Below are 19,555 nucleotides of genomic sequence, written 5' to 3'. Positions count from 1 at the left end.
ACCCAGAAGAGCTACTCACCCAGAAGTCATCTGGAAGCTGGGAACTGTTTGTGAACATTTGGAAACAGGGACTTGCTGCTTCTGTTTGAATATCTGAAGGGGATGGAAAAGATTTCTAGTGATTTCCTGTCTCTCCATTTGTCCTGTGTGTTCCTATGAAACAGGACTTCTGCTTATATTGATTTGCTTCTGAAATGGTCACGTAAGTGACATTCTTCACCTCAAGGCCGTAAAACTGACAGACCAGACTTCCCCCTTTTGCCTGCCCTTGCCTGTCCTTCTTGGGAGTTGTATATTAGGCATTGCAATAACATGCCACAGCACTCTCAGGTAGCCCAGACTCCCCACTGGACAGTTTTGAGCGCACAGGGAAAGGAGCAGCTCCTTTGTCACTTGCAAGTTAGCATGGACGGACAGGACAGAGAGCATATGGCAGAAGAGCTGGTCTGTCTGGGGCTGGCAGGGACACCTCTGTTGATAAAGGTACTGCAACTGTTTGTTAATTAATGCACTTTGAATCTTTGCGTTTATCTATCATTGCAAGCACAGGGCCACTCACACATCTGACAAAAGTGTTTTGTCTCCATCCTGTGCTGGGAAGCACAAAGTGAATCACCTTCATATTCTTACTCAGTGTTGTCTAATTTTTATGGTTCTTGCAATTTGCTCAAAGTTTAAGTTGGTTACTTTTAAATGCACACTAAAAAGTGGAAACCTTTACCTCTGTTTGCAGGATGTAACTACTTCAAATTTATCGTCTAAGATAAAAAGTCCTCTCCCACTGAGCCCCTTCGAGAAGGCTGTTAAAATTAGGGCCAGTGTATTAAAAATCGGTTACATCTTTTACTAGTGAGCCATAACCTGCTCACTTGTGGGAAAATGAGCTTGCCAGTCTACTAAGGAACTGGCTTACTACCTTCCCAGTCTTTGTGAAGTGTCTGCTCTTTGTTCCCAGGTGGTTGTCATGATGGATGCTGTTCAATGCAGGAAAGACAATAATTTAACACATACTGTAATCCAGTGCAGTAGCCCAAAGTATCATGATATTAGACAGAAAGAAAAGAAATCTTTTAAAACAGAAAACATTTAGTTTCTGCAATAAATTAAATTTGACAAAGAAATAACTTGAGGACACAGACAGTGCAATTAAATGCTCTTTCTTTGGTCTTATATTTTCTCTGCAAAATAAGTAGAGGCAGAGGAGATGAAACAACCTGGAATAAGTAACTGATGGAGCAATGTAGCATGAAAAGGGCAGTAGTAAATCGCCTTGTGGAACTCAGCATTTTTCCCAACAAAATCAACTAATCCCTGGGCTCCTAATGTACATACACATAGACATTTTATATATGTGTTTTTTGAAGATATCTATACACTTCCATAAGCATGAATATTATATTTAAGGTACTTTCTACAAAAATTCTTATTTTCTATTTGCTTCATGTAATTTCCATCTCAGTAACGGTAATTGTTGAGAATATTAAGGCAATTTATGAGCACCTGTGGGCTCATAGATCTTATGTGCTTATCCTAGAGATGTATCTTCTATATATATACTATATTAGATGGTTTCTATCATCCATCACTGTAAAATGTATCTATGGTAAAAAAAAAAGATACCAAATCTGATCTTTGTCAAAGCAGACACTGGCCAACCCTGTAGTGATGGAAGCTTCTAGATGGTTCATTACAGAGGGTAGATTGGAGATGTGTAGTTTGTGAAAAAACTGACACTTCCTCCAGTTTCTCCCCTCCTATGGGTTTTTCAACGTCCCCAGGAAAAGAAATAGGAGCCTAATAAATTTATTCAATAGTTGGGTTTTCAGGGGAAGGTCAAATGTCCATATTGAGGTCCCAGTTATGGGTACTAGACTAGAAAGCAGTTCAGACTGTTTTGAGATAGCAACACGTTTTAGAATGTTAAAAGTGAACAACAGTTGACAATAATGAATTGTGCTTGGAGAAAGAATATTTCCATTTTGGGAAGAAGATTCAGAATGACCCTGCATTAGCAGCTAAGCTCAGGAGTAAAGTTGTGATTGTGCTCACTGGCTCTCCTCCAGCTCAGACCTTGAGAGGTCCTCCAGCTCAGGGCCTCTGCATGTACCCCAGCCATTATCCTTCATTCACTCTATCAGGACCAAACAAGGGCTAAACTGATATAAATCCCTGAAATGCACAAACAGTGGGCACTGGGTCACCAGCACCAACTCCACAAACCTGCGCTTGCTGGGTTGCACTACTCAGTAATGCAGAAATAAATGACTCAGTTAGATAATGAATCATCTTTAGGGTGTGTGGCAGCAGCTCTGGCCATAGAGAGCAGGTACAGGCCTTCCCAGGAATTTTCCCTGGGGAACGCTGCAAGAAGCTGTGAAAAAGCTCAGAGAAAGAATTAAACCAATTCTTATCTCCACTTGCTGCACCTGTTGCTAAGCAAATGTGGATGTGTTATAGAAATTTGTTTACCAATGGGTGGTAGTGTTTTAGTTAGTTGACCAATGAGGTCAAAGTTATATCAGACAAGCTAGAAGAAGTTATGAGTTTCTTAAGAATATAGTAGGAATATAGTATAGAAGAATAAAGCAATGGTTCAGCCTTCTGCATCACAGAGTCAGTGCTAATTACACCTGGGTCAGGAGACCCCTGTGCCGACAAGGGTGCTCAGCTCCCAAGTCCCTGCCTCCTTCAGAAGGTGCCTGGGGCAAGCCTGGCCATCTAACTTAGGCTTCTCAAACCTAACACTAGAAGTGGACAATGAAAATACTCCTCTCTTCTTCCATCTATGTCTGTGATTACAAATGAGACTCCTACATGACTGAGAAGTCCTTTCTCCATTAATTAACTAGATGAGTTGACCATGGTGAGTGGTTACACTGAATCTTTAAACCTCTTACAAATGATAAATAATATAAGCAATCTCTATGCTTGGCCATTATTTAAATACTCATGCAAAATCTAGGATTACTTGATGTTTTTCTCTCTTTCATGAAGGCTTATAATGACCTTAAAAGCATTAACTCAATATAAGGTCAAGGAATTATTTTAGCTGTGAAATCAGTTGCTTAATAATGTTTCCTCGAAGTCAAGAAATCATGTAGGCTGTAAGGCTCAAGTAATTATTTCATTTTTCTGCCTACATATTCATGTCTTTAACTACTACTCTGCACAAATAGCAAAATGAGTCAATGAGAGATTTTCAGTACTTGGGTTTACAGTGTCCAAAACGTACAGAGAAGCATGTTATCTGCAAAATTAAACAGCTATTTCTGTAACTACTTAAGAGATCAAATGCTGTTTTAATATCATACATCAGTATATCAGCTCTTATACAGTACAAGCAGGATCTCACGCTGGTTTATCATTACTTATTAATGGCTTGTCTTTGATTATATAGTAAGTCAATTAAACAAGCTTATAGGTTGCAGTAGGCAAAAGAGAATAGATTTGGGTTTAGTCATAATTTTTAATTGATAAAAAATTACTATGATTACAAAATTATTTTTTTCTGATAAAACATTAAATATTTCATTTAAAATATTAGATTTTGACATCACTGTGATGCTGTCTTTTTTAGTGTCAATTGAAATAGGGCAATGCATGGGTAAAGTGGTTTGAAAAATTGCAAAATTGACAGTGTGTTCCTGCCTCATAATAAACAACTGTTGAATGATGTTTATTAAAATTGGCTCTCAAGTGACAGTTAATAAATGCACAGTTCTATTATGCATGCTAAATTCAGCATTCTGAAAACTTTAAAGCAAATAGATCAAAACCAACAGAGATAAAAAAGTCACAAAGACTAAATACAGCAACACCAGAAAGTGACAGGGAATAATTCAGTCTTAAAAATGACTTCTTATTTGGTAACTTGTAACAACAATTTTATAGAACTGAAATAGAAGCAAATCAGAGTCTTTCTGATGTTTTAGATATATGATTTCTCTAGTGCATATAGTTTGATCATATAGCAAAGAAATTTACATTACGAAGTACCCTTCAAAAAAGCAAAAACCCAAGTTTCCCTCTGTTTCTGATTTCAAGTTATGAATAATCATGAATAACAAATGAATGATAAAAAAAAGGTGCAATAAAATTTAACTATTAATTTATGTTAATTAAAAACCTTCAATATTTCTTCAGTATTTGGAGAAATTAGACTACAAGCAGTGTGTTTCACATATACCCTGACCATATCTGCACAGAATTGCAAAAATGCTGGATTTAATGGGCTTTGTGTCCTTTACTACAATCACTCCATTGGCTCTTTGATGTTGCATGGGGTTGGTGTGATGATGGAAAGAGTTGCTTCAACCCTGTATTTTCACCTCTGTTTCTAAAAGGTGAAGGGCAAAACTTTAAATCAAGGAGCAGTTTATCTTTAATTAAGAAAAACATAATAAGGCATTATCACATAATTGCTATTACTGATGGAGAGACTCATATTTTCACAACTAGTGACCCATGTCGTATTATGTCTCTGCTGTTTACTGCATAATAAATCTGTATTTGTGTTTGGCAGCTAGCCAGAAAAATTAAAAGGTAATCACCATGCTTCTCTGCAGTCTGGTCATCAAAATCTCTGACTTCACAGATGAGTAAATAACAAAGTCAAGTTGTGGTATCCTAACAGAAAACCTTTAGGAATAACTATATTTTTCTCCTCTGTCAAGACATCAAATGACACTTGAAACAACCGTATACAAAAAGCTTTGCAAAACAGATAAGAATAACTGTGCTATACACCTGGTGTTGAGTTAAAAAACAGTTTAATGTCTCAAGGCACCACCACGGTAGAATTTTATACCTGCAAGTAATCATCTAATACACTATTATACAGTTAAGGTAATGTATTAATAAATAGCTTGTGCAATTTTGGGAAGCAATCTATAAAGGAATGTTAGATATACAATAGGCACATACTATAATACAAATAAAAACCAAAATTCCTAGAAAAAGCATGCTGAGCACCTCTTGGTATAGGTTGAGTTTCTTATTCTAAACACTATGTAAATCTTAACTTACAAAAGGTAAAACTGAAATCTTAGAGTAACTGCTTATTTAAACTGATTTTCCTGGTTATTTTCCTCTATGTCACAGGATTATTCTTAGGGACAGAGGAGTCTGGTACTGGCTGTAAAGGGCTGTCTTGTTTGTTCAGTTGTGCATTCAAGTTTTCAGAAGTTAGAAGAGAAGAATTAAAAACTATTTCACTTAAGTCTGATTTTATGGATACCAGGTGTGGTTCTTGAAAATTCAATGGTTCTTCTAACACCTGTGTATTTTCTCGTGTCATTCCCATATCCGATGGTGACTTTCGTTTCATTCTTGTGTACGATTTGTCTAAATTCTCCATGCCTTGGTCAGTTTTCTGAAATCGCCCAAAGAACCAGATGAAGAAACCAAACAAAGCAAAAGCCAGCAAACTTGGAATAAAAGCCAGGCATTTGACATCAAGGCTGGAGCCTGTGAACCTGCTGTGCAAGAACATGTCCCCTTCGGCATAGGTCCGGTTCGTCAATGGGTTTGTGTTATTGGATCTCCACTCCCAAGATAACTTAGTTCTGTTAAGGTCTTTCAAGCTCTCTGAGTCCTTCACTGTGTAAATTTTCTGTCCAGGACCGATATATTGACCATATTCATGAGGTTTGTAAAATATTTGGTTCTTCCACATATTCAGATCCAAGATTAAAACAAGGAAGATAATTCCATAGTTAAACCATTTGCCTGTTTGGAAAAAGAAAATTCTGTCATCTGATATATCCATTTTAGAAGCAGTACAAATGCCATTACACATAAAAGATACTCAGAAAACAAAAAGTTCATTTTTATTAATCTGTAAAGATTAAGAAAATAAATAAATGTATAAATATATAAAAAATTAATAAATAAATTTCCACCACAGTCAGATTTATGCTGAATATCCTCTAGTATTTCACAATTTGGTCTGGACACAAAACAATTTTGTAGCACAAGCACAGAAGTAGAACTATTCAATTGACATTACAGTTTGTAAGTGACCAGCTTATTAGATCGCTAGGTGATGTGTTATAGAGCAATAAACCTAGAAAAAGCATTAATTTCACAGCTTTAAAAATATTCACATGGAAATTTTCCATAAAAAGGCCACATTTGACAGAACCATTTATATTCCAGAAATTACTGAAGTAACTGAGGTTTTTGAGGTTGGTAACTATATGAATTTTAAGAGTATATACTTATGTTGTTTGATATACCAACTATGGAGTGCAGATATATTCAGGTATGAGCAATCAGACAAACTGTGATTTACAGAATTACAGTGAGATTGTTGAGAAATAGCAAGGGCTGATTGTAGACTTCTGAGTCTAGCCTAGTTTTTTTTTTTATAATCTGTGTCAATGAATACGCATAATGAATTATACTATTTTCACAGTCATAGCATATCTTACATTTTAGTTAGACATATGTTAAGATCTCACCTGTGCAGTGATGACTGCTATCACCCAAGAACCTGGCAATTCTACATGTCAGCATTAAGTAAAACTAAATATATGGAGGCATGTTTCTGCTGGTGATGAATGATCATGGTCTTTGCTGGAATATTATCTAAGTATGCTTCAAGTGAAAAAGAAAATGTATCATAGGATCTGTCAGATTATTTAGGCTAGTGACTTGCACAGAATTAATGGATTCCAGTTCCTGAAAGTATGTGTGTTCAAACTGTCCAACCAGAATTCTTCAGGAGGGTAAGGAGACTAACTTCATGCATTCAGGAGTTATGTTTAATGGTTCTCTTCAGTTCAGATTAAATAGATTGAAAATAAACACGAATATTTATTCTCTTGTTATTCTCTTATGTTGAACAGTCGTCACTGTTTGGAAACAAAACTGAACTGAAAAGACCATGCAGACAATCCTATAATTCCTGAATAACTCCTCTATCAAAGTCAGGTTGGATGGGCTTTGAACAAACCAGCGTAGAGGAGGGTATCCTGCTCACATCAAAAGTGCTGGAACCAAATATCCCTTAGGGTCCCTTCCAACTGAAACCATTCTATGATTTCTCCCTGTGATTTTGTCAATTTTATAATTGACATGTTAAAGAAAACTATCTTTTCATACTATAAACACTACATTTAATAATATATTAGTTTCTTAAATCAACACCCAAGAGACTTAAAGTGATGCTAAAGCATGAAATAATATAACAAACAATGCAGTGTAACTTGATGTTTCCTGTGGATGTTTGCCATGTATTTAATGTTTCTATTTTTCCCATCACATTTGTCTTTCAACAGAAAGACACAGGATTCACTGATCAATAGCTGTTGTCAAGCAGAATGTAATAGCTGACTTCTTGTTTTTACCTCAGCTGGGCAATTAGATGACTCCTTTTTACCTTACCACCATTTCTTAGGACACAGTGATAATAGCACTATTTTTTATATTTTCACTGTCAGAAAATGTTTTGAAAATGGTTTCAGAAGTTATTTGATGCTGAGTGTTTGATAGAAAGATACACTGTTCCTGCCTCATAGAAAGTATGAACTTGAAACTCCCTCACTGAGCTCCTAGTCAGAGCTAGGCAGGCAGAAACAAAGCCTTGAGCTCAGCTGCTGTGATTGTTGGGTCCATGTGGGCCATACAAACCACTCAGGTCCATCATCCCATTTAGTGAGGATGAGCTGTCACCTGTATGTCTAAATGACAGCTAGCTGACTGAGAACAGCTGCCATTCTATAGCAGATTTTCTCAAAAATCCTTAAATTTCTTATTCTCAGCCAATTTTTTCACCTTTTGCTTCACTGTTATGCTTGATGAGCTCTATAAATTTTCCTTTTCTTTTGAATACAGTTGTCACCAGAACCAAAGGCTGTGTATGAGTAACAGTCTCACTATAACCATATATGAACACAATGACATCTTTCTGCTCCTACTCAATAATCCCTTTATCCAAGGGCTGCATTAATGTCCTTAGAAACAAAATGACTGAGTTAGTGCTGTCTTGGTTACTCACAGAAAGTATTTACCTCTTTCGTGTCCTCTGCCATCTATCCCTCTCTAAGACAGGTATTCACTGCTGTGCTAGCTAGCACGACAGCCAAAGAAGCCAACCCAGCCATCCTTCTACATCTGAGATGCTTTGGAGCACAAAGATGTCATTGTGCTCAAATGTGGTTATACAGAGATTTAATATATTGACCAAGCTTTAACATTATAACTTAAATGTTTGTAATGTATGTATATTAAATGATTGTCTATTGCAACTTAATTTTAGCATAATCATTTTCATAGAAAACTTTAAGTCATATATCAAGCTTATATAGGAAATAGGCTAAGTAAATGAAAAGTCAATCACAACCTTTGATCTTGCACATGAACAAACTCAAGTTTGTAAGTTTTCAAAGGATTATAATAAATGTATTATGAAGGTACAGATACTAATTTTATTTTAAAAAATTTCAAGTTTCATTACAGATTAAAAGTGACATGGGAAACTGGAGCCCCACACTACAAAGTCATTTAAGTTGTCTTTTACCCAGCTTCTGTAGGATTAGTATTACTGCTGCTTTAGAGTTGGCCCTACTTTAGTGAAATTTGTGTATATATATATATACAATACTGGCATATACCTGACCTCACTTAGCCCTTCTGGGATGGAAAGTGGTTTATTCAAAGACAAAATCTGAAATGGAAGAATGTAATAGGATCAGCTCTCAAGACTGGAAGGCTATTCGATCATTTCAGCAAACAGAAAAGAATTTTATCCGGTCTTCAATAGTTAACAAGTTAACAATGAAAAAAGTCATGTGGGAAAATAGGTTGTGTCATTCAGCCATGCGCTACCTGAAAAGTGACCTGGTTAAAAACTTTATAACTTTCACAGCACTGACACTTTACATGCTGCACATAATATTTGGATAGTTAGGAATCAGATTTGGTGTATTTGGAAACATGGTACAATATTGCAATTTGATGCAACAAAGATCCCCCAAAATAAAAATTGGACCCAAGAGTGTTAGTTTCCTTGTCAGGCTGTGATGTAAAATGTGTCATGATTTTATAGGCACTGTAGACTACAACCAGTATTTGGGGATGAAAATTCACTCCTGTTTTCTGACAAAGCATGTCTGTTGAAGAGGATTCTATTCTCCTGGCTAGAACACTCACCAGAAAGGAAATCTTGACTCTACAATAACCTCCACTTGTGGCAGCTTGGACCTCCATCATAAGACCATGCTCTGAGCATCAGCCTGTACAGAACTCTGCTTAGAAACAGTCTCCCCCCACTGCTGAAGCTCAACAACTGTGCACTACACATGAATGCCAGGGGTCTTCTCATTTTGAAAGAAGTATGGATTTTTATTTTTCTCTTTTCCAGAAATTCACATATTTTCACCATCAAACAAGATTTTTGGGCAATCCTCCACACAATACTTGGAATATATCCCAATATTCCAAAACAGCTGCTGATTCTGGAGCAGTTTTATTTTTGTATGCCCACTCTGGAACAGACCATTCATTTCCCAACAAAAGGATCTCATGTAGAAGCTAATCCTCAGGAATTTTACTGAGGTCAGGAGGTAATGTGAAAATTCTACTTAATAAGGCTAGACACAAGCAGCCTCATGCTGTGCAACCACAGCCAGAGGCTAGTGTAGGACATGTTTGCTTTAGACTTCTACTTCAACTGTAATTTGTGTCTAAAACCACTCAGACACTGCTGTAAAACATTTGAAATGTTCTTCCTATCTTCTGTCACATTGGTGCTATTAGCTAGATACATGCATACAGACAGACCACTCACAGCTGATATAAGATGTTAATCCTCTGAGGTTTTTTCACGTCTGTGTGCATGGAAAGCTTTGGTTTTACCTCTAACCTTTCTATTTTTGCCCACAGACTCTCTCAGGCTACCCTGTGTAAGCTTGGGCTGAATCTAGACACGCTGTTGGCTTAACTCCACCAGCCAGCCATGCTGGTAACTGCCCAGCTATGAAGGTGATGATTCCTCCTTTGGGTGGAAGGGTACTTGGGTCAGAGAGCCCTCAGAAACATGTTACAAACACTCAGAGAAATCTCCCATCTCTTCTGATACCTAAATAGTGACATTTCCAGTTTGAAAATTACCTGCATACTTGACAGTAGATGCTCTTGGATTTCCAATGCTACCATTAAAGGGTACAAGGCAGGCCCCCTAGCCAGTCTCTTTTAATCACAAAAAAAAGCTGAACAAAATTTGTTTTAAGTTTTACAAATTTCCTTGGGTATTACAGAAACTAGGATAGACTATGTATTTTCATAAACATCAGCCTAAAAAGGAAAACACACACTTTGCAGTGAACCATCTGTCAAGGGAAATCCAGATGAGCCAAGCAGATGCAGGAATTCAAGTTGTTTTAAATGTTCACAAAAAAAAAAGTGGCTACCAAAACAGAATGAAAATATTTAATACTCAGTAAGGAGTATTGCAAGGAGTTCCTAGCTGCAAACAAATGAGTAAAATGAGGTACTCACTTACCAGTAAAAATAAGATAGCTTTTTACAATAAATTCGAAATTACACTGAAGAGTCAGAAGATGTTAATTCACTATTACTGCCAACAACATTAAGAAATTATAAGTCAGGACTAAGGAAGTATGTTATTAGTTTAAGGTATCATGGGTTAAAATAATATACCTTGTATAGTTGTATTTTTCTGCCCTTTTAGAAACTGAATTATGCAGAAGCAAATTTTATTTTTTTTTTCTCTGCAATCATGATCTTTATTTTATGAAAGCTGAAATTCTCATTTACTCACTGTATTCAGGAGATAAGTTTTTAAGACAAAATAATAGAAAAGAAAAAGAAAAAGAAAAAGAAAAAGAAAAAGAAAAAGCGCAACTGTCTTAAGACTTGTGACAAAGTCAGGAGAGCAGGCAACACATAGCATGCAGCTGAAATTATTCATCTATACACAACTTGCTCAAAGCCATCAAGGACAAACCAACCATCAAGGACAAACCAACAGAATGGTGGCTTGAAATCCTTGACTCCTCAGAATGTTGCTTTCCTTAGAGCTGCTCCTTTGTGGGACCATTGCTTATTTGAAAAAACAATATTGAATAGAACTGCTTTTATTTATCTCAATTAATGGTGACTAAAACAGACTGTGTAAGAACTAATAAAGAATAAACTTTGCCAGGAAAAGGATGGCAAATGTTATTTCAGCCATGCTTTCTTTCTCCTTGCTATTTGGGAGAAAATGGTTTTCAGTTTCTAAAAATTAGAGCACAAGTCATAGATTTACAGCCTGGATTTATCTATGTAGCTAGTACTAAAATAAATATTTTTCAGGCCTCAGTGTTCATTTCCTGCTTGTTACTTAAAAGTCCTATGGTTAAATTTAAATTCTGGATTCTGTGTATTAAACAGGGCTTAAATAAAGCTGGTTCCCTGTTGTTACCATTGTTCTACCCCCATGTCACCTGCTGTAGTTGCATTCATGTCCATCATTTTAGATTGAATTATATAAATCTTGATTTTATATAAATATATATATATAAATATAAAATTAGTTTTTTTTCTTTTCAAATATTCTACACCTTGATTTGAGTAGAATATTCAAGTATCTGCACATCCAGACAGTCACTAGAGCTTGCAAATTATCCAACATGATGCCCTAACCTAAGACAAGAACTGATGGCAAGAACAGATGGTTCAAGCAAAACTTACCCAAAGGGAGGTTCTTGTGCCATGTGTTATGGCTGTTTATTAGATCTCCTAAAGGGTGGACTAGCTCTGAGATAAAACAGGCTCTCAGTAGACAGGATACGTGATGTGCAGTCAAATGGATTGATTTGTCTGGCGAATCTAATAAATGGATCTTGTTAATGCTGAGCAGGGAAAAATTTTCCTCAGCCCTCATTCATTATCTCATCCTCATTAAAAGAATGCCTTCTCACTAGAAAATCAGAAAGGATTCCAGTCCTCTCTGCAGAAGACTACAATGCATAAATATTGGTTTTATTTGGTTGGCCTGTTTTCAAACAGCAGCATTGCTACTGATTGCATTTCTGATCACTAATTTATGTTCTTTGCTCTTGTTTATTCTTTGATTATCATCTGTGTCTCTGTCTCTTCTGCAATGCAAAACTGTTCTTTGCTCTTCAATTCCTCTTCCATCACCCATTAATTATATGCCAAGTGTCTGTATCTGGTGACACAGCCCAACCTACCATGCCTCAGCCATTTTCCCTACTCCTCTGTGCATCCATTCCACTACTTTTCCTGATACAATGGAATAACAGGATGGCATCTGGGAACCTTGTGGGACTGAGCCCCTCCAAATTAATTCCCTAGCTTGAGAAAAAGGAAAAAAAAAATCATTTTTGCTATCCCTGAATTTCATACCTGTAATTCACATAAAATATCTGATGCTTAAACTAATTTTTTTTCCTCTGCTCCTTTCTCTTTCTGCTCACTTGGGAGAGAAAAATGTGTTCATCATGTACACATAACATCTCCTCTCACCCTACACCTTCTAGTCACTGATTGGTCATAATTTATTTTATCCTGTTCCATAAACCACTAATGGCTCAATGGTCTCCCTCAGATATGTACCAGCTCTTCTTTCTCCTCGTTAGCTGGCTGTTCTCTGTCAGCATTCCAGCAGGGCACCTACCTTCAATTTTGAAAACTTTCTATCCCTCCATCTGTAATTCCTGCTGGCCCATTTGCCTTCCCTCAGTCAATAGCCAACAGGTACCTTCTGCACTATTTTTATCTTCTTTTCTGTGTTTTAATCTCATTTCTGCATTCTCTGCTGAAAACACTTCTTTCTGAGGCCTCATTCAGTCTGCCTCAGCTCAGTGCTGGTGTCATTCTTTCCTTGACACATTTTCTTCCCTCTGCTCCAGCTGTCTGCTGAGCTTGTGACTCACCTGCTAACTCTTGGCCTTATCTTTGTATCATCTCTGAATGCTCCTTTTGTCCCTGGTCTGCAGGAGTTTCTTTTGGCTTGTCCTTGGTTGCCCTCATCTATTTTATTTCTGTGTGGCGTCACGTGCTGTGACTTTTTATATTAGCAGTTAAAGACCCCTGCCAATTCACACCTGCATTCTTCTGCTATCCATTATTATCCATCTCTTCTCAATGTAGGGAGAGGAGCTATACTCCTTTTGTATAGCTTGAAGGTAATACCAAAATATTTATCCCTATTTAACCTCCTTCTCTTTTTCATTCCCTACTGTTATTAAAATACTGATTCACAGTATGCAAGGATCAGGTACTTTTTATCTATATGTATCATCCATTTCAATAACTGCAATTCTATTTTATTTGAGGTTATTTAACTGTCTGCTTCTTGTTAGATGACTAATGGAAGTAGGGTTATGAGTGGCCTTTGCCAGATGAGAATGACCGAAGTTATAAAAAGATATTAGCATAAATCATAGCAAAGGCATCTGAAAGCATAAGAGATTTGGAGATGAAATAAGCAGCTAATTTCCCTGAGAGAGCAATTTTAGATAAAAGATGTCTGAAGTTACATTATGTATTACTTAACGTCACAAGAAGTTGCTGAAATCCATGAGAAATAGCAGGCCACTCTGATTTGTAAGATACAGGTTCCTCATTTCCTTGAAATGGTTATATATGGAGAATATGGATATGGACAGATAAAGAGACAGAAAAAGTCTGGGACAAACACAAAAAAATACACATTTAAGACCATGGTAGCATACCATTTGTTACATAGAAGCAGCTCACTGTGTGACTGAGTCACGATCTGTAAGATTACCTACCTGTTATGTGTATGTGATATTCCTCTTTCAGCATCTTTTGGAAATAAGGTACTTTGAATTGCATGTGTGCTGAAGGCAAGCCTGGAAGATTCACTTCAACATCACCCATAAAATGTGGAAACTCCCAGTCCTGTTAAAAAAGAAAAATAAGAGCCTAAAAGTAAGATTTCACAGTATATTTTTGCCTTTAAAATGGCTTAAAGTAATAAAACAGAAATGTTCTACATTTAAGCCTCCATTATTGGATTTTCTCACTTTAAATTTGACTGACCTACTTAAAATAGAATACCTCATTTATATCAGATATTACAACATAATTTTTACCTCAACTCCATGTAATTGTATAAAATGTGTATACAAAGTTCATCCCAGAATGACGGTACTGAATCCAACTTACCAGCTGATAGCACAAAACAGAATAAGGATAAGAATACTTATTTAAAACCTGGCAACACTATGAATACCTATATAAAAACCTTGCTATGCTACTTACTCTTAGTAATTTGTAATTTGGCAAACAGTTTACAGGTATGAGATTGGCAAAGGTGGCCTAAGCCTTTCAAACATCACATTTATCTGCATTCTACTTGTTCAGCTTGCAGGGTGTTTTCTGTATTTTGCCTTCATACATTTAAATAAACAATCACTGTGAGTGCAGGCCCTTCAGTATAATCTTCCTGAATCAACCCAAGCACAGTTTTCTCCACTGCCATATTTCAGCTGACAAGGTAATGCTGGAAATGTGGAAGCTCTTACCTAGCATTATGCAAATTTTGGTAGTGTGTGGTACCCCAGCTGAGGAAGAGCTGCATTTAAAGGAATTTTTCACTTGGTTATCTGTACCCACCATCAGTCACTTTAAAATGGGTATGACAGCATGGCTCATTAGAGCCCAAACTGAAAGCAATAGTGCTGGAATCAGGATGATTACTGCCAGTGTCTTTACTCTGTGCACTGCAGATTGTTGATGATCTCCTGTTACAAACACACTGCCCCTCTTCCCATGCACACTCCTTGATTTGTATTCAACAAGCGGGTGCCACAAGTGCCTGAATTACTAAAAATAAAATAAAGGAATCCAAAATGTGAAGAACTCTATGAATGACTTCTCATTCTTTCACATGAAAACCATTCCAGCATAGCTGTTTTCCTGTGACAACCAATTCCATTATTCAATTTTCAGTTTTGTAAGGATAGGAAGTTTTCTTACAGAGTAATAAAAAAAATATTCAAAACCAAGAATCATCTACTAAATTGGGAGGAGCTGTTGACTCCCTGAAAGGCAGAGAGGTCCTGCAGAGAGATTTTGGCAAATCAGAGGGCTGGGCAACCACCAACTGTATAAAGTTTAACCAAGACAAGTGCCAAATTCTGCACCTGGGATAGGGCAACCCTGTCTGTTCCCAACACACTGGGAAGTGCAATACTGGAAAGCAGTGCTGGAGGAAGGGACCTGGGGGTCCTGATCAATGGCAAGTTTAATTTGAGCCAGCAGTGCCCTGGCAGCCAGGAGGGCCAACCCTGTCCAGGGTGCATCAGGCCCAGCATCACCAGCCAGGCAAGGGAGGGGATTGCCCTGCTCTGCTCTGGGGCAGCCTCACCTCGAGTGCTGGGGGCAGGTTTGGAGGCCATATTATGAGACAGATATAAAGGAATTACAAAGTGTCCAAAGGAGGACAACAAAGATGGTAAAGGACCTTGAGGGGAAGCTCTGTGAGGAGTGACTGTGGTCATTTGGTCTGTTCAGCCTGGAGAAGAGGAGACTGAAGAGAGACCTCATTGCAGTCTGCAGCTTCCTCATGAGGGGAAGAGGAGGGGTAGACACTGATGTCTGCTCTGCGGTGACCAGTGACAGAACCCAAGGGTATGACCTGAAACTCTGTCATGGGAGATTTATGTTATACACCTCAAAAGGTTTCTCCCCAAAGAGTGGTTAAGTACTGGAACAGGCTCCCCAGGGAAATGGTCACAGCACCAGCCTGACAGAGTTGAAGAAGTGTTTGGACAACAGCCTCAGGCACATGGTGTGATTCTTGGGGTTGTCCAGCGCAGAGCCAGAAGCAGTCCTTCTGGGTCCCTTTCAACTGAGGATATTCTATTCTATTCTATTCTATTCTATTCTATTCTATTCTATTCTATTCTATTCTATATATGACCTCTGAAATCTGAAAGATTAATCACTATATATAACTTAACTTCCAAGACTTGCTAAGATCTCCAGCATTTTCTACAATGAAAGGGAAATGGAAGAGTTTTATGATCTGGAAAACACACAGCCTGACAGCTGATCTGTGCTAACTATTTGTTATACTGAGTTAAATGGATTAACAGAAGTGCAGGCAAGGAGAAAATCTGACACCCTTTACCTAGTTCTTAATGTTCACAGAAATGCAGAAAGTGCCAGTTTACAGATGTAGAAGATAAGAAAATAAGGATGCTGTCATTTTGCCTCATCATTAATGCAACACATGCACTCCTGGTAATTCCTGCCCAGTCCCTTACCCTGCATCTGTAGACATCCTCTTGCAGGGGGTAGGCATTCAAAAAATTCCCAGAGATAAAAATTTTATGTGTGCACACTTTCAGTTCACTGTTTCTAATATACATCTCAGGACTGGTGTCTCTTGTCAACTCATACATACTCTCACCCAGGAAAAAATAGGAAGAAATAAATTACATATTCCTGAAAGTAAATGAATGGAGAACTGTGAACTCTGCGTTAGTTATAAGTAAACACGGGTCTATAAATTTGGCCTCCTGTTCCTGCCTTGCCCCAAGGCTCCTACTGTGCCTTTTGCTGATTTACAGATAAAATTCCACCATGCAGAATTTTGCAATGGTCTGTGTCTCTGCATCTGAGTTTTTTATTAAAAAGAGTTTTTTCTCATCTGGATCTGAGTGATAACATTTTCTACATATATGCCCCATACTGTGTGAAGCACGCCCGAATTGTATCATGGCCCTTATTACACTGAAGCACTGTAAATGTGGTGTGGCCATAACTGCAGAGATGGGCACAGGCTGGTGCTGCAGACCTCACAGCTATAAACAACTCACTGGTGTTCAGCTAAAGAAATGCAGATCTGGGCTGGGCAAAACTACTTTTAGGGGTAACAAGGAGAACAAAGTATCTCACATAAGACGCTACCTGTAAAACCTATCTGTAATGTGAAGCTTCAGATCAAGGAGGAAACAGCAAGGTCTAAACATGTTATCAAACATAAAAACAGCCCCAAGCAGCTTCTAGTACAAGAAAAAAGAAACCATCATGATGAAGATCATATCCTTCCCAGCCAAGGAGTCCAGATGCCAATGACATGCATAATGCTCCCACTGAACCCCATCAGGCTGAAACTGCCTGTTTCAAGAACCACAGGAACAGAGGGAGGATGGATGAAACATAAGGAAAAGCAATAGAAACTAAGAAGTGTATGCATAAGAATTTAGACATTGTTATCATTATTATTATTATTAATCACTACTACTATTACTACTACTACTACTACTGAAACTTCTTTCTGCACAAAAGTATTCTTTTCTGTAATGATTAGATCTCAACTAATAATCAGTGGATTACACTGTTTAAAAATAACACTTATAATAAAATCTTGGCTTTATATGTAAAGCCTTCCTCCCCCATAAACAAAATTTTGAATGCAACACCTTTATCAGAACATTTATGCAGTCTGTTCTTTAAGAACAGTCACATGAAATTACAAAAATAAAATATTTTTTAAAGCCACCAACAAATAATAAAATGTATTTGAAAGCAATTTTATGATAAGGAAATGAAAATAATGAGTCAAACCTACCTACTTCTATGGAAGTCACTACAGATGCAGCAGTTAGGAAAATGAAGCTTTAAGTTAGGGATTAAATAGCCTTTGGATCTTCATTTGACTCACTGTTTTACTAAGTGTGAGTGTCAACTGTCCACAGACATTATCACCTGCAGATACATAGCTGTAGTATTATTACTGTGCCAAAGAAAAGTAGATTATTATTACATTTTCAGGCTAATGCCAATATCAGGCTATCAAATCCAAGCCCAACAAAGTGGCCATTTTACTATCTAGATTCTAAGAAAATGTTGTCCAAAATCTTTTGAATGTGTTTGGTTTTTCCCTTACTGACAGCCAAAAGACAACTTAATTTCAGCAATATCCAGAAAAACATTTTCCTAAGAAATTCAAGATGCCTTGTAGATATACTCCACCTCACTTACAACAGCTTCACAAATAGACCAAATGTTCAAGCCCATAAATACAAACACTTCCCACTCTGGAACATAGCTCAGGCCTGCATCACCTTTCCCTACACATTGTTTTCTCTCTATGGCCTCTGGTATCAGTCTGTGCACACCACTGGAATATGAGTGCCCTGTGTTATGTTTTTAAAGATTTCAGCTCATAATTATGCAAAGTTCACTTGATCAGCTTTAGTCCTCATTGCTGAGGTGCCTGTACTCTACCATTTGTGGGGTCTCATTAGGAACTGGGCCCAAAATACCATATTTAGAATGCATTGCAGAATTGTAAAAATAAAGCTGTACAAGCACAAGGTTAGCTCATATATGTACCTTTCATACTGCACAAACAGATTGTTTCTCCTTTAAATCCATCAGCATCAGATTTCTAATATTCATTGACTTCACTGACATCAGATTTCTAATATTCATTGAGTTCAGTGGTTCCCAGCTTGGGGGGATGGGGCTGCAGCACACATCCACTCTGTGTGTGGAGACAGAGCCAACCCAGAACCAGCAGGCTTAAATCAGCCGCTCAGAGGTCTCTAACCTCAGTGGAAAGTTCTGTGGCATGTGCAAATCAAATAAGGTTATTGCCTCATTTCACTCTAGTCGTTGAGGAAAGGGCAGCCAGAGGATGAATTTAAAATCACTGAGGGTCTCATCCTGGTGTTGCAATGGGCAGAGAGTACCTGTGATTTCCCTCAGCTACCTCATTAAATGCAGAAGCACAGAAAAAACCTGAGGATATCATGGTATTTTGATTCTCTTTGCTTTGGTTCTAGCTACCCAGGCCAAACAGATGCACATACTCTCTGCTGCAATGTCAGGTGTTAGTTTAAGAGCCTGCAGTGCAGCTAGCAGCACCAGTTTGGTACCTCTTTAAGTAAAGATATTTTTAGAATGGTAACTAAGCATCAAAGCCAGACTTTCCGATATGATCTGGTCATTTTTTGCCATTGTCTCAGGGAAAGAGAAGGCATTTCCTGGGCAGCCCTCTCCTGACCATTCAAGCCAGGACACACAGCTGCCCAGGAGCATATTGGCAATGCCTAGTGTCCTGTTTGTGCAGGATGGGTCCTTGGTGTTTTTTGTTGCATGTTCTGGGCCATGTCCCCAGAGGATGAGGAGCAGGTGCTGGCAGGATCAAATCAGGATCATTAGCTGTCTGGGAGGGGAATGCTAGCCCTCAGCCAACCACATCCCATGCATCATGCACACACAGCCCCACCTGCCTCAGCCATAAGCCTCTCCTCCCAGGGAAAAATGCCACAGAGAACGTGGGAGCATGATTAGAAAACACTGATAACTAATGGTGAACAAATGTGCCACGGTTTTATTACTCTTCCTGTTTGCATGTAGCTCTTGGTGTGTTCATTAAATATGAAATAACACTAAGAACAATATTAACACTGCTGAAATTTCAGTGTTAGAGAGGAATATCAGGGGAAGAGAAATAATGCACACTGAATATTTCTGCTTTAAGTAATGATGACATATGCTATATTTAATGCTATGAACATACTTGTACTTTAAATGTCTC

General features: G+C 37.8%; 1 protein-coding gene across 1 annotated transcript in view; it reads right to left on the bottom strand.

Annotated features, from left to right (window-relative positions):
* Window positions 1-4,645: 4,645 nt before the first annotated feature.
* TMEM117 (transmembrane protein 117) overlaps window positions 4,646-19,555 on the bottom strand; it is a 178,067-nt gene continuing 163,157 nt past the window's right edge. The window contains exons 7-8 of the mRNA XM_054280845.1: window positions 13,767-13,896; window positions 4,646-5,727 (exon numbers count right to left, since the gene is read on the bottom strand). Coding sequence (XP_054136820.1) covers window positions 5,090-5,727; window positions 13,767-13,896 — 768 coding nt within the window. The 3' untranslated portion in view covers window positions 4,646-5,089. The remainder of the gene's footprint in view (window positions 5,728-13,766; window positions 13,897-19,555) is intronic.

Source organism: Melozone crissalis, unplaced genomic scaffold, assembly GCF_028551555.1.
Source record: "Melozone crissalis strain CALT ecotype California unplaced genomic scaffold, PUWL_Pcris_2 ptg000004l_1, whole genome shotgun sequence".
Lineage (NCBI taxonomy): Eukaryota > Metazoa > Chordata > Aves > Passeriformes > Passerellidae > Melozone > Melozone crissalis.
The sequence above is the reverse complement of the archived record's forward strand: the minus strand, read 5'-3'. Positions and strand labels throughout refer to the sequence as shown.